The sequence below is a fragment of the Elgaria multicarinata genome, chromosome 11 (genome assembly GCF_023053635.1).
Source record: "Elgaria multicarinata webbii isolate HBS135686 ecotype San Diego chromosome 11, rElgMul1.1.pri, whole genome shotgun sequence".
Lineage (NCBI taxonomy): Eukaryota > Metazoa > Chordata > Lepidosauria > Squamata > Anguidae > Elgaria > Elgaria multicarinata.
Window position 1 is genome coordinate 9,637,918 of NC_086181.1, and position 12,988 is coordinate 9,650,905.

At 46.1% G+C, this 12,988-nt stretch overlaps 2 protein-coding genes across 3 annotated transcripts in view; one reads left to right on the forward strand and one right to left on the reverse strand.

Annotated features, from left to right (window-relative positions):
- Positions 1 to 12,988, reverse strand: part of LOC134407024 (acid-sensing ion channel 2) — a 486,045-nt gene that overhangs the window by 363,908 nt on the left and 109,149 nt on the right. The gene's annotated exons all lie outside the window — the stretch shown is intronic.
- Positions 1,648 to 4,543, forward strand: LOC134406610 (Golgi-associated RAB2 interactor protein 6-like). The gene is made up of 4 exons (XM_063138116.1): positions 1,648 to 1,731; positions 2,572 to 2,768; positions 3,818 to 4,076; positions 4,217 to 4,543. The coding sequence occupies exons 1-4, from the start codon at positions 1,648 to 1,650 to the stop codon at positions 4,541 to 4,543; spliced, it is 867 nt and encodes a 288-aa protein (XP_062994186.1).

A 12,988-nucleotide genomic window follows, 5' to 3' on the forward strand; every position in this document is an offset into this window, starting at 1 on the left:
ATCATCTGTTATTCACCAGAAGTCTGAGGCATTGCAGGAGCAGGAGCTATGCATTTCTAAACACAGAGTTAAGAACAGTATGAGCCTCTTTGGACTTTAATGGCAGCAAATTATAGGTTAATTAACCCACGGTTTGCCACTGTTATTGACAAAGAATTCTTAATTACAATTCCCAGTTCTTGAGGGCTGGGGGGCTGGCAGTATAAAATAGTATGAACTACATATAAGCGTTCAGTGTAGATATGCCCACCGGTTTGTTTTGAGGATTGAAAGGGAAACTCCTATTTATTAAAATATTTCTATCCTTCTTTCAGAGAGACTTCTCACACCTGCCTCAAGGTGGCTAACAAACTAACTTCAAAAACAATTATGCAGTAATTAAAAAGACAACCGCACAAGATAAGCTTCGGCTATTGGGCAGTATAGAAATGCAATAAATAAATAAATATAAATAAATAAATATAAATAAATAAATAAATAACAAAGGGTGCAGTAAAAACAGAAAATCATACCATCTTAAAATGAATAGAACAGCAACAACAATTTCCCTCCCAATCCAATGTGTGCTGAAAGAGCCAGATCTTTGCTGCTTGTTGAAAAGCTGGCCCAGTGTCAGCAGGTGGCAACCTTGAGCAGCTAGTACAAGCCCCCTGGGCTCCCTTTTTCCAGTGTTCCGATAGCTGCTATTGCAATTGCCTTCAATGCTCTGCAAGGATGCTACATCGTTTCAGAGCATTCTGGGTAATTACAACGGCAACTGCCCCTTCCTTCTCGGCTAAGCCTGACTACCTGCCCCCATGTCCGGTGGCCAGGCAGGCCTCTTCACAGAGGACTATCTAGTCATGACTTAGAAGGGCCTGTCTCATGTACTTGCCTGCAATATCTCAGAGGGCAGGACGACCTCTATCGTCCTAAGGGCCAGGCAGGTTGGTATAGAAGGCGGTGGGAGGCCATCATGTAAACTGGTCCCAGGACTGCATAGAGATTTGAAAAGGTTGAAACCAGGCCTTTGAATTGGTCCTGGAAGTCAAACAGACAACCAGCGTAGCAGAGCCAGCCCTAACATTAGGCAGAGTGAGGCAGCTGCCTTATGCAGCTGGTTTTTGGGGGTGTTATAAAACAGCAGCAAATAGTCAGTTATTCAATTTTTTATTGTTGTATTCTTGCTCCCTGAGAGAGGTGCTTGTGGGATTATCTGCCTCAGGTGCCAAAATAACTCATCCAGCCTTGGGTACTATCCTCCTTGATCGAGGGAGCGGGTTGGGTGGGACTTCCTGTTGTACCTCAGACAACAAAATGGCCCTGCGGCAGAGTCAGAGCAACATTGCTCAGCGCTCCAGTGCGTTTCCCTGAAGTGAGAGACAAAGGGGAGAAATAAAGGGTGCTTTTGGCTCCTACAAAAACAGCAGAATGATCCTATTCCTAAGCATCCCTACCACAAAACTTTGCTCTCTTCGTTCCTTCAGCCAGCTGAATAGTTTCATTGCCTCGTCAAAGATCAAACTTTGTGTGTGAAAACCAGTTATTTAGAAAATTTGGAGATGTTTTTGAATTTATCTGCAATTCCACCCCTCACCCAGTTCCAGCAAAAGTGCAAGGATGCAAGGGACAGCAACAACCGGTGGAAAAGGCCTTTTCGCAAGGCGAATGGGGCCCCTTCAGCGCCAGTTACATCAAGGGGAATATGGGCTGTTCAAGTTTTCCCCTATGTTTGAAAGTAACTTTGTCCAGGTAAGCCCCTGAGAGACTTTACAGGGGCGGGGGAGGAAACTGGAAGGACATAAAAGGAGGAGAAAAGCTAACGTGAGTGGGGAGGAGATTTAATTTCTAAAAACAAGAGGTTAATGAGGCTCAACTCTACATGAAAGTTGTGCTCTCTGACTCTTATTTATTTAAAATGATTTTTAGGCTGCCTATTAAAGGAAGAATCTTGTGAATCAGTTCTCCTTCACTCCAGAAGCGCAGAGATTGGTTCCTTGGCACTAACACAGGCCTGCCCAGTGTGTGACCCATCAAGCCAAATGCAGTCCACCAAAATTATACTATGGCCTGCTAGAGACTAGATAACATCAGCACCCACCCACCCTTTTTGGCAGTTCGAAGCAACAATTCATCTTGTTGACAAATTTCTACAGGAATGTTTCTAAATAACAAATTGCCATCAATACTTATACACATTGGGGTTTTTTCTAGTCATAGGATTGGATCCAGACAGTTATTAGAATTAGAATCATAGAGTTGGAAGGGGCCTACAAGGCCATCGAGTCCAACCCCCTGCTCAATGCAGGAATCAATGCACATGGGGTTCCCAGGTAGTCACCCTTCCAGAAACTGACCAGGCCTAGACCCGCTTAGCTTCATCAAGGTTGCAGCCTCCCATGTCATGTTTAGAGCTGAACCAATGAAATCAATGAGACTTAAGTGAGTGACAACTAACAATCGTTAGTCAGTTTGTTTATACACCACATTTTCCACAAATACATTAGGCTCAATCCAAACTAAGTTAAGTGACTTAGGTCCCATTGACATTCTCCATTTTGAGAAGGTGGTCAACTGTGCCTTGTACCTTAGATCAGCAAGCAAGGGGGTCCAATCGAGATCCACAACCAGGAGCAAATCGTGACAGTTGGCATCACCGCTACAAGCCCTCTCCAGCTGATCCCCAATGTGCTGCTCCTGGCACGGCCCGTAGTCTCGCATGAAGAGCACACTTCAAAGCTCAAATCCCGGTTCCGCCATCACCCTCCAGTGAGATTTGAGCTAACCAGGTAAGTCTTTCCACAGTGGCATCAAGGGCATGTCAAGATGGCAATATTCCATGCTCAGTTCATCACTGTAGCACATTGCAGTAAGGGAAGGAGGGCTTCATTTGAATCGCTGGTTTCCATAACCCTGGAATCTATTTTCATCATTTTGTATGTACTCAAATATCACCATTAAGTTTTAGTGGTAATAATGTGTCTTCACCGCCACCAAAACTGTGGGTGAGTGGAAGAATAGAGAAGCAGTGCCCCTCCCTAGAAATTCAGGAGCAACATGCTTTGAGAATTGTTATTCTTGTAAAAACCACCTTTCCATTCCATGCAAGCCCAGCAGAAAGTTACTAGTTGAGAAGCAAAGTCTTATGCTCTATATAGTTCCCAAATCTTAGAGGTTTGTTGTTCTGGTACTTTTGCTAGGGTGTTCAAATCACAGAGGAGTGGGCTCCAATCCAGACTCCTTTTAGCAAAGCAAGACTCAATCAGGACAAAGCTGGTATTAGCAACCCGGAAGCAGCTTCTGTAAGACAGCTATTTGAAATTACACATTGACCCGTTAAAAAGAAAACACACGCAAGCTTAAAATGAGCCTCACGTGAATCCCACAAGCTACTGGTCCACTTACACTATTAAGATATAGATCAAAGACAGGCAATACCCAGGCTGCATGTGAGGGCCCATGGCTGTTTTGGGTCACTATCCTGCTGCTGAATTTGCTGCCACAGTGACAGACAAAGAAGTGATTTTTACAAAGAAACAAGGTGTGCGGGGAAATGCACATCTCGCCTGCAAGCACAACCATGTGCCCAGAAGCCTCCCTTGTTTCCTTGCAAAATCACATTTTTCCGGCCGCTATGGTGGCAATTTCAGCAGGGGAGGTGACACACACACACCAACTCCCAGTAGTTGCCCACACTTGATGTCGATGAACAAATGAACTAACAGAACAAGAAATGCTTTCTTACAGATTATCACTTGAAATTCCATCCTGCAGTGTAGAACACTAAGTTGCCGCTAAAAGCCTTAAATGCCACCCATCTCATCTCACACCCATGCAGGCTATTCCCTCTGCGTTTTGTCAAGATTTCAATCCACAACGCAGAGAGGCAGCAGCTGAGGTTTAAGCTTGCGAGCGGCCGCACCTTCTACCTCCAGCTGTGCTCTGAGTCAGACAGGCAAGAAGAACTCTTTGATGCGTGGGTCAGGATTGTGCAATTGCTGCGGCCAACCTCAGATGTTAGCCTTGATGAGGAGAAGGAGAAGACCAAAAAACTGAAGGGTCGTGGGATGAGTCCAACTCCGCCACCAAAAAGCAAAGTGAGCCCACTGTTACTGGCAGAAATCTTTGGGCCCTGGGCATTGGTGGGGAGCAGAACAGGAAGCAGGGTGAATGTGTGTGGAGGGGGGAGGAGTCTGGGTTCTTTCGTTGCTGACCATCCATCCATCCATCTCCATAGAGTCCATTGCCTCGACACACACTTGTGAAAAAAAGCAACTGGAACATTCATGATGCCACCAAAATGGCTGAAGCTAAGAAAGATGAAACCAAGAAGAACAGCAAGCCAGCCAAATCTTCACGGAGCTCATCCAGCCTCCAGATCACAATGCTGCCCCCCAATGCTAAAGATGTCAATGTAGCTGTCCCTCAACCACCCCTAGAGGTCCAGATTCCAGAAGAAAAATTAGAGGAGGAGGAGGAGAGGATAGACACGAGCCCCAGTCCCAGGCGGTCTCCTGGCGAGAAGGGCAGCTCCCATACTAGAAGGTACTACCAGGAGAACTAGCTTATGGGCCAGGTGGTGGTGGTGGTGGGGCATTCTTGAAGAAATTGTACAATCTCCAGCCATGAAGATCTCCACAAAAGGCTGGAGAAGGTTATAGGGGAAGAAGGGGTTGCAATTATTATTTATTTATTTATTTGTTACCCGCCTCTCCCTCCGGATCGAGGCAGGGTACAACACAAATGCAAATGCTACAAAATACATATAATTGATTAAAATATTTAAAACTAATACATTATGAAAAGTGTGTACTGCTATGTCCAATGGACGTACTGCTTCCATGGTGGTCCTTGCAGCTCTCATACTTCTGTAAAGAATGGATTCATTCTCTTAAAGCAGAGCAGGGAAACCAAATGTGGACCTCCAGACATCTTAGTCTGGACCACCACCCTTTCTCCAGGCCATGTCCCCATTGCTGACCCCACTCTGGGTTACTGATCTACTCTTTGTCTCCCCAACTACAAAGTTGATGGAGGAAATGTTGCACAATGTGGGGAAGGAGAATGCCTATATGCAAAACTCTTCTTTTGGTGGTTGTTGCATACTAAACCAAAGTTAAGAGTCTCCACTTTAACTCCACCCACTTCAGGCTCTGGTCACTACCACCCCTGGAAAGCAGACCCTGGCAGGTTTTGACCTGAAGTCATGCGAACCTCAGCAGGGAAAAAAACTCCATACTTTAAGGCAATCTATGGCATTTCATGTGCAAAGAGAAATGCCATCTGCTACTCTAAACCTGGGGCTATAAAAGACCTGGAAGCCCTGTATTGAGTGCCCCTCCCCATAGTATTTAGGCACATTTATCCATGCTGTGACATCACACCGTGGGATTGCCCATCCCTTCTCCAGGTCATTTATTGGCGGCGGCTAGGTTATCAGGATCCACTGTGGCTGGATCTTGAATCCAACATGCTGTTCTCCAAAAGAGAGGAGCAGGACTTTACTATGGCCTGCAGCACAGACTGGGACCACATGGAGCCAGAATACCTGTAGCCCCCCTCAACAGATGCTGCAATATCAAAGGCACTGTCCACCATCACCACCGGACCCTAGGAGCAGTGGAACAAGATTTGGCAGCTTAAGTCTTACCCTCCCTCATCCTGCTCAGGAGGATGAGGCAAGTACCAATGTGTGCTCTGGATCAGGACCCTGCTAAGTTGCCAGGAAGATGCATGGCAGCCAGAGCCACTCTAAAACTCCCCAGATTCTGTCTATTTGTGAGTGTAACATTTGTGAAGGGGTAGTTCCTGAGCAGGCCTGCAAATCCAGCTTGTGCTGGACAGCTCCCCAGCTGATCCTGGTCACCGTACACCAAGCAAGGACAGAAGGTAGTCCTGGATCTACTACCAAAACTTTGGGTGATTTGCAGTAGATCAGGAAGGATTTCCAACTCCCAATTATTTAACAGTAGCAGGGGGGGAGGGAATTCCCCCTCCCTACCCTAAATTATATTGCTGAAATAAAGAAAGCCTGAGGTTGCCAGGAATGGATTTTTGTGTGGAAGAACTGTGATCTGCATTCAGTTCTGTTACTCAAAACCAATTGCTGGCTCAAAATTGTTTAGTTCCAAGTGTATGTTTTTTGCACCCCGCTTCAGATCTTGGGCAGTGGGGGATTCAGCAAATCACTGAGTAGATCCCCCAAGTCTGAGGTCTTCCCACCCCTGCCTTACTCGGAGACCTGGATTGCATGTAATGTCAATCCATGGTTTGAACCACCCATGGGTTCTCATGCATGATCAGGAGAGAGTGGTGCGCTGCCTCTTGCGTGACCACCATTCCGCTTTCAAACAGCAACCTATGCTCAGCTTGTTCATAGGATGTTAGCATGATGTCAGAACCCAGACACATTGGGTTGTTTGTGAGTTAAACCAGCTAAAGTTAACCCATGGTTTGTTCTTAGATTAACTTTGGGTTGTTTAACCCACGAATAACCTAAAGTGTCCTGATTTGGATGTCATGCTAACAACCCACAAATATGCTGATTGTTGGTTATTTACAGAAACCAGAAGTGGCTTATGCACAATGGGTGTTCCTGCAAATCGTGGGTTAATTCACATGTGATTTGCTGCTGAACATTGCCATTATGTATGCCCAGTACTTGTTCTTGCTGCTCAAATCCTGCTGGACATCTCCCTGGCTGCTCTAGGAGGCTGTCTTCATGGTGCCGGGTTGGCGCTGCATCCCTCCTCAACCGCACGCTTTCCCTCTCCCAGGGCAGTGTTGGGTAATCCCACCACCAAGGAGGGAGTGCAGGGTTACTGGGTAGCCACCCAGGGCCTGGAACCACCCTTGCCCTCTTCCTGGTGGAAGGCAACCAATCGCTGGTCACCTTCCACCAGGCTCCATCCTCGGGTTGGCCCTGGATTGGCTGTAGAGTGACATTATATGGCAGAAGCACCATGTTTACCTCACTCCCTTTGAAAAAGTCATGGTAAATATCCAACTTTTTCAAAATGCAGCATTGTGGGGAAGCCCCATAGTGGCTGCAAACCTGTGCCTGCATCGTCTAACCAATGGGGCACAGATCCACAGCCACCACGGGGCTTTCCTCACATGTAGACAGCCCCCAGGTCTCTTTGTTCAAATACCTTCTCTGTTGCTCATGTCTTCCAGGCATAGTGGCAGTGAAATACAAAACAACATTATACTTCATTTCCTTTTCCCTCCCTATTCCTTTTTCCTTATGTGTCATGTCTTTTAGACTGTAATCTTGCAGACAGGAACTGTATTTGTTTACTTATTATTTGTAAGCCTCTCCGAGAGGCTGTTTGACTAAAGAGAAGGATAAAACTACTCTAAATACACTACTCTAAACACACACGCACACAGACAGCCTTGGGGAAATTTACAATAGGGCATGTTTGTGTGTGTTATCTTCTTTGGCTGCTCAGACAGATGGAAGGCGGAAGGGGTTTTATCAGGTCAAACATGAGTTTCTAATGGTGTGTGTGTGGGGGGGGGGTATTTCTATTTCAGAAAATCTGAGAAGAGCCGTGCCACTCGAAGCAGGTCTGGACACAAAGGTAGGCCCAATGTTGCCTATTGTGCATTATCTAAAGGAAATCTCAGTTCTTTTTGACCTCTCTCTACCCCACCCCCAACAGTTTCAGCTGCTGTACAGATTGCCCATGCCTACTCCAGGTCATTCATTGGCTGCTGCTTTTAGGTATCAGGATTCACTTGGGGCTGGACCGTGAATTCATCAAGTTCTACTCCAAAAAGGAGGAGCGAGACTTTATTATTTATTTTATTTATTTATTTATTACATTTCTATACCGCCCAATAGCTGGAGCTCTCTGGGCAGTTCACAAAAATTAAAAACATTCAAAGTATAAAACAACAGTATAAAACCATAGTACGCAATACAATATAGAAGCTCAACCAGATAAAAACAGCAGCAATGCAAAATTACAAATTTAAAACACCAAGTTAAAATTTATTAATAGACTGTTAAAATGCTGGGAGAATAAAAAGGTCTTCACCTGGCATCTAAAAGCATATAACGTAGGTGCCAAGCGAACCTCCTTAGGGAGCTCATTCCACAGCCAAGGTGCCACAGCAGAGAACTTTACTGCAGCCTACAGCACAGGCTGGGACCACATGGAGTCAGCATGCACACACACACCCTGCCCAGGTGCTGCAATTATCAAAGGCCCCAGCAGGACTTTCCCCCCACCCCCCATGCCCTGCTCTGGGCTATCCACCATCGCCCCCAGGAAACAAGGAGCAGAAGCACACATTGTAGACACAGTGCCCATTTGGCAGCCTAAATCCTCCCCTTGGCCTGCTCAGAAAAATGAGGCAAAGACTAGTATGGAAGAAGCATGGCAATTACCAGGAAGAAGCATGGCAGCCGTATAAAACTCCCCCAGACTCTGCTACCTGGTGATGGGGGGAAGGGAGTGTGGAAATCTGGGGACCCCAGGAAGGCAGGTTTAGTCCATTGAAGCAAAAAGCTGCTCCCTCCAAATGGCGGGCCTGAACCTGGGATCTGAGCGATATCAGGCTGTGTTCCAGCCCTTGTGCCACCACTAGCCAAATGAGAGCTATAGGGAGACCAGCACTAACCTCAACAGCCCTTAGGCCAGTACAGGCTAGGCAGTACTGTAAAGGCTTCCTGATTAGTCTTGCTCAGCGGTTCAAGAAACCAGGCACTCTACTCTTATTTATTTATAAAACTTATATGCCGCCCCATAGCCGAAGCTCTCCGGGCGGTTTACAAAAGTTAAACCAGTGAACATTAAAAAAAAAAGTATACAAATTTAAAACCATCAAAAATATAAAAACAACAGTGCCGGCTCTTCTGCTGACTGCGCTGGCCACGGGTCGTCTTCACCTAGAACAGGATCTGGGTCTGACACCTAATCCTTCCTGGACAAGTCTTGCCACATGCAATACAGCGATAACCCTTGACATCGCATGCCGACACCTTCATCTAGCCAAAACGTCCCTTGTTCAGAGCAGCAGGCAGACGTGCAATATTCCAATCAAACCGGCCTTCTACAGAAGGGGGTTAATACCAGGAAAGGGGAAATGCTAAAGATTCTATATAAAAATAAAATCCTGCCACAAAGAAACTTAAATCCTGCACCAAGGAAACCGCCCTAGGATATGGTGATGGCTATAGCCTAAATGGCTTTTTTTTAAAAAATTAGGCAAATGTATGGAGGACAGGGGTTTGTCACATGCTATTAGCCACGATAGCCAAAAATGGAAACTTCATATTTAGAAACCAGGATATCCTTGCTTGCCGCACGCCGGGACAAGATGGATGATGGATGATCTTTGTCATTCTGCTCTTTTTACGGTCTTTATCAGAGACATCTGAAATGCTAGACTAGATGGACCTTGGTCTGACCCAGCCAGGGAGTTTTAACAGAAGATCAAACTCGATGGAAGTATTGCCACCGCAATGCAAATAAAAAACCAAGGTCATCTTGGCAGGCTTCTTTTTTTTAAGACACTTGGGAAAGAAAAATCTTTGCCCGTTAGCTACAGCACTAAATTCTAGGAGCAGCTTAATTGTCCACAATACAAATGCAATGCACTGGAATACTATATGAACTTGCTGGTTGACTAAAGACTCAAAATGCCCCCACTGCTCCGAGACAGCTGCATTCACCCCTCTGTGCTATCATGGGTTTTCACTTCTAGCCCCAAGACAATCTGTCTTTTTGTGTGTGTTTTAGCCAGCTATTTGTTCACCCCTTCCTCCATTTATCCTCTACCTTCATAGACTCTACTTTCATCTTTATTCCAGCATAACCCTTTTATAGACGATATCTCCCAAGGCACTTCGGCATCTGAGACAGCAAATCAAAATCGCACCTCCCATAATGGGAATAATTGACCATTCTCTTCTCTTTCCAAAATCCGCCGCCTCACCCGGCCTAACAGTAGATCCAGTCCTGTTTTATATTGCTCTTTGTCTCCCCTCTCCTGTCTGCCCTCCACATATCTTCCTCTCTTCCTGTGCAATGATCAACCCTTCTATCCCACACATTTACTTATTTCCAGGCCCCATTGAAGGTTCTGCCTCTTCCCATTCAAAGTTCTGAATGGCCCAGTCCCTGCCCACCCTGAGGAAGGCCTTCTCCCAGATGCAGCTCACAGCCCTTGAGATCTGGGAGCGAGGACTTTATCTGGGTCCCCTCTTTTTCTGAAACAAAATCTGATAAGGAGCATTTCAGTAGCAGAACTTTCTCTTCAGAACTCCCGACCCAGAAAGGCATGTCTGGTGACTTTAGTGCTGGCTTCGAAGAGACATATGAACACTTTTTTTATCTAACAAGGCTTATCTCAGCAGCTGATTTTTAAAAATAATTATTGTAGCTTCTAATGGGTTGGCTCCCTTCAATTTCAGTGTCTCGTCACGCTGTGTGTTTTTAACCAATTTTTTTACATTTAGAAGTTGTTAATTTTTCTTGCATTGACTGTATGTCTCTTTGAGTGCCTGGCAGCAAGACAACTCAGAAATGTTGAATGCTCGTCCCGCCTGCCTTCCGTTTATGTTTTATCTTAATGGGATGCCACAACGGCTCAGTGGCAGAGCACACGTTTTGCATGCAGAAGGTCCCAGGTTAAATCCACAGCAGCTCCATTTAAACAATGGAGTAGAACCTTTTTCCTGCTGAGGTCCGCATTACCTTGGTCAAAACCTGTCAGGGTCCACATTCCAGCAGCAGCTGGCATTACAACTGGTAGGGGCCAGTGTGGTATATTGGCTAAGGTGTTGGACTGGGAGTTGGGAGATTCCGGGTTCTAATCCCCACTCGGCCATGGAAACCCACTGGGTGACTTTGGGCCAGTCACAGACTCCCAGCCCAACCTACCTCACAGGGTTGTTGTTGTGAGGATAACATGGAGGGGAGGAGGATTATGTATGCCGCCTTGGGTTCCTTGGAGGAAAAAAGGCGGGATATAAATGTAATAAATAAATAATAATAAATAAATAAATAAATAGGGTCCAGAGACCAAAGGAGCAGGGTTTGCAAAATGGTTGGAGTCCTGGATGGAACTAGGCCAAAGTTTGCATGTGGCTCTCTGAGCAGATGTTTTTATATTTATTTATTTTTATTTATTTATTTTATTTAAGTATTTTTATGCCGCCATTCAGCCAAAAAAGGCTCTCACGGCGGCTTACAAAAGTATTTCTTGACATTGACGTCCCCCATCCCCAAGCTAAAGGATCTGGGGAAGCAATACTGGGGTGGGGGAACTCTCTGCTTGAAAATCTGCCAATTGGATCACATAGTACTGGACTAGATAGAGCAAGGATCTGATTCAGTATAAGGCAGCTTCATAGACCAAATCCATTTCTTCCTCATGTTATCTCATCTTCCATAAATCTCCACCTTACACTCAAGATGGACAGCCAGGGCTGGCTCTACCATTAGGCAGCCACCTCAGTTGGCAGATGTTGGGCGTTGCGGGCTGACAGCAATGGCAGACCCCCAGCTGTTCCACCTGAGCCCAACAGCCTTCCCCTCTCTTGGAGGACAGAGGTGTTACTTGCCACACAGCCAGCCTGTGCCTGCTAAGCTGCCCTCCAGTGAAGTGGAGGAAGCTGACCTGACACCACTCTTGAAGTAAGATTCAACTACCAGTCCAGTTGGGGCTAATGTACGTGGAAGGGAGAAGGCGCCTCCACCTCGTCCTTTGATTTGGGCAGTAAAATGTCTTGGGCTGGCCCTGTGGGCAGCCATCTTGTTGGAGATAGCAGAGCATTTCCTGCATCAAGCAAGGGGTTGGACTAGACGGCCTACAAGACTCCCTCCAACTCTATGCTTCTAAGGGCGCGATCCTATGCATGTTTGGGCAGAAAAAAAGTCCTACAACTCCCAACATTTTCTTTCTAAACATGCATAGGATAATTGCACCCAGTGGAGGTCGGTGGTTCTGATGTCAATGGGGCAGTGAATCCACTCCGGGTTCCAGTCAGAACTCAAAAGAACGCCGACATCTTGAATGGGGAGCACTATATAAATACTGTAAATAAATAAACTGCACTCCATGATGCTGATCCAAGGTGCTCAGTCCTGTCTGCCTGGACCTGACCTTACGCTTTGATTTCCTTCAGGTCCTGTCCGAAAGCCAAGCAAAATTGTCTCCTTCATCAGATCCTGCTCCTGGGGCGACAAGGACAAGCGACGTGCCACATCCAGGGGCAAAGGGAAGAAACACTGAGCACACTGAAGCAAAGGGCATGAAGGCTAGGAGCCTCTACCTAACATGATGTAATAAAGATGTTTGTTGATTATAATTGTCATCTTCTGGGTTAAAGAATCATTGTTGTTGTTGTTTTTAATGAAGTTGGGTGCAGGACTCCACATATTCTAAGTGGGCTTAGTCGCCCGCCGTTGCTTCTAGTAGGCTTCTAGACGGCTTGGCGTTCTCATTTTCTGAACCACAAGAGGCAAATTAAGTGGATCCTTTCCTACCTGCAGCCCAGGAAAGGAGTCTTACAGGGGAGAGGTGGCAGGTGATGTGTGTATTTGCAGCAATGCTGCCATTGCCATGGTCTGACCATTTCCTGGTGAGATTTGAACATTTGAGGGCACGCTGGTGGTGGGTCTACGTAGACCTACCCTCCGATTGGAGTCCACCAGGGGAAGAGACTTCAGCATGGTAGCCCCCCTCCTACAGAATTCCCTGCCTCTGGAGGTCAGGCAGGCGCCAACTCTGCATTCCTTTCAGCGGCTCCTGAAAACACTGCCGTTCCAGGAAGCCTTCCCTTGACGGCCAGCCATGGCTCACTTCGCAATTTGCTTTTTTAAAGAATCTATGTAAATGCGTTTTCATCCCGTTTTTATTTTATTTTACCTTGTACGCCACGCCGACATCTTGAATGGGGAGCACAATATAAATATTGTAAATAAATAAACTGCACTCCATGATGCTGACACTGCATCCGAGCACAAGAAGCTGTCTGACACCATTCTGAAAA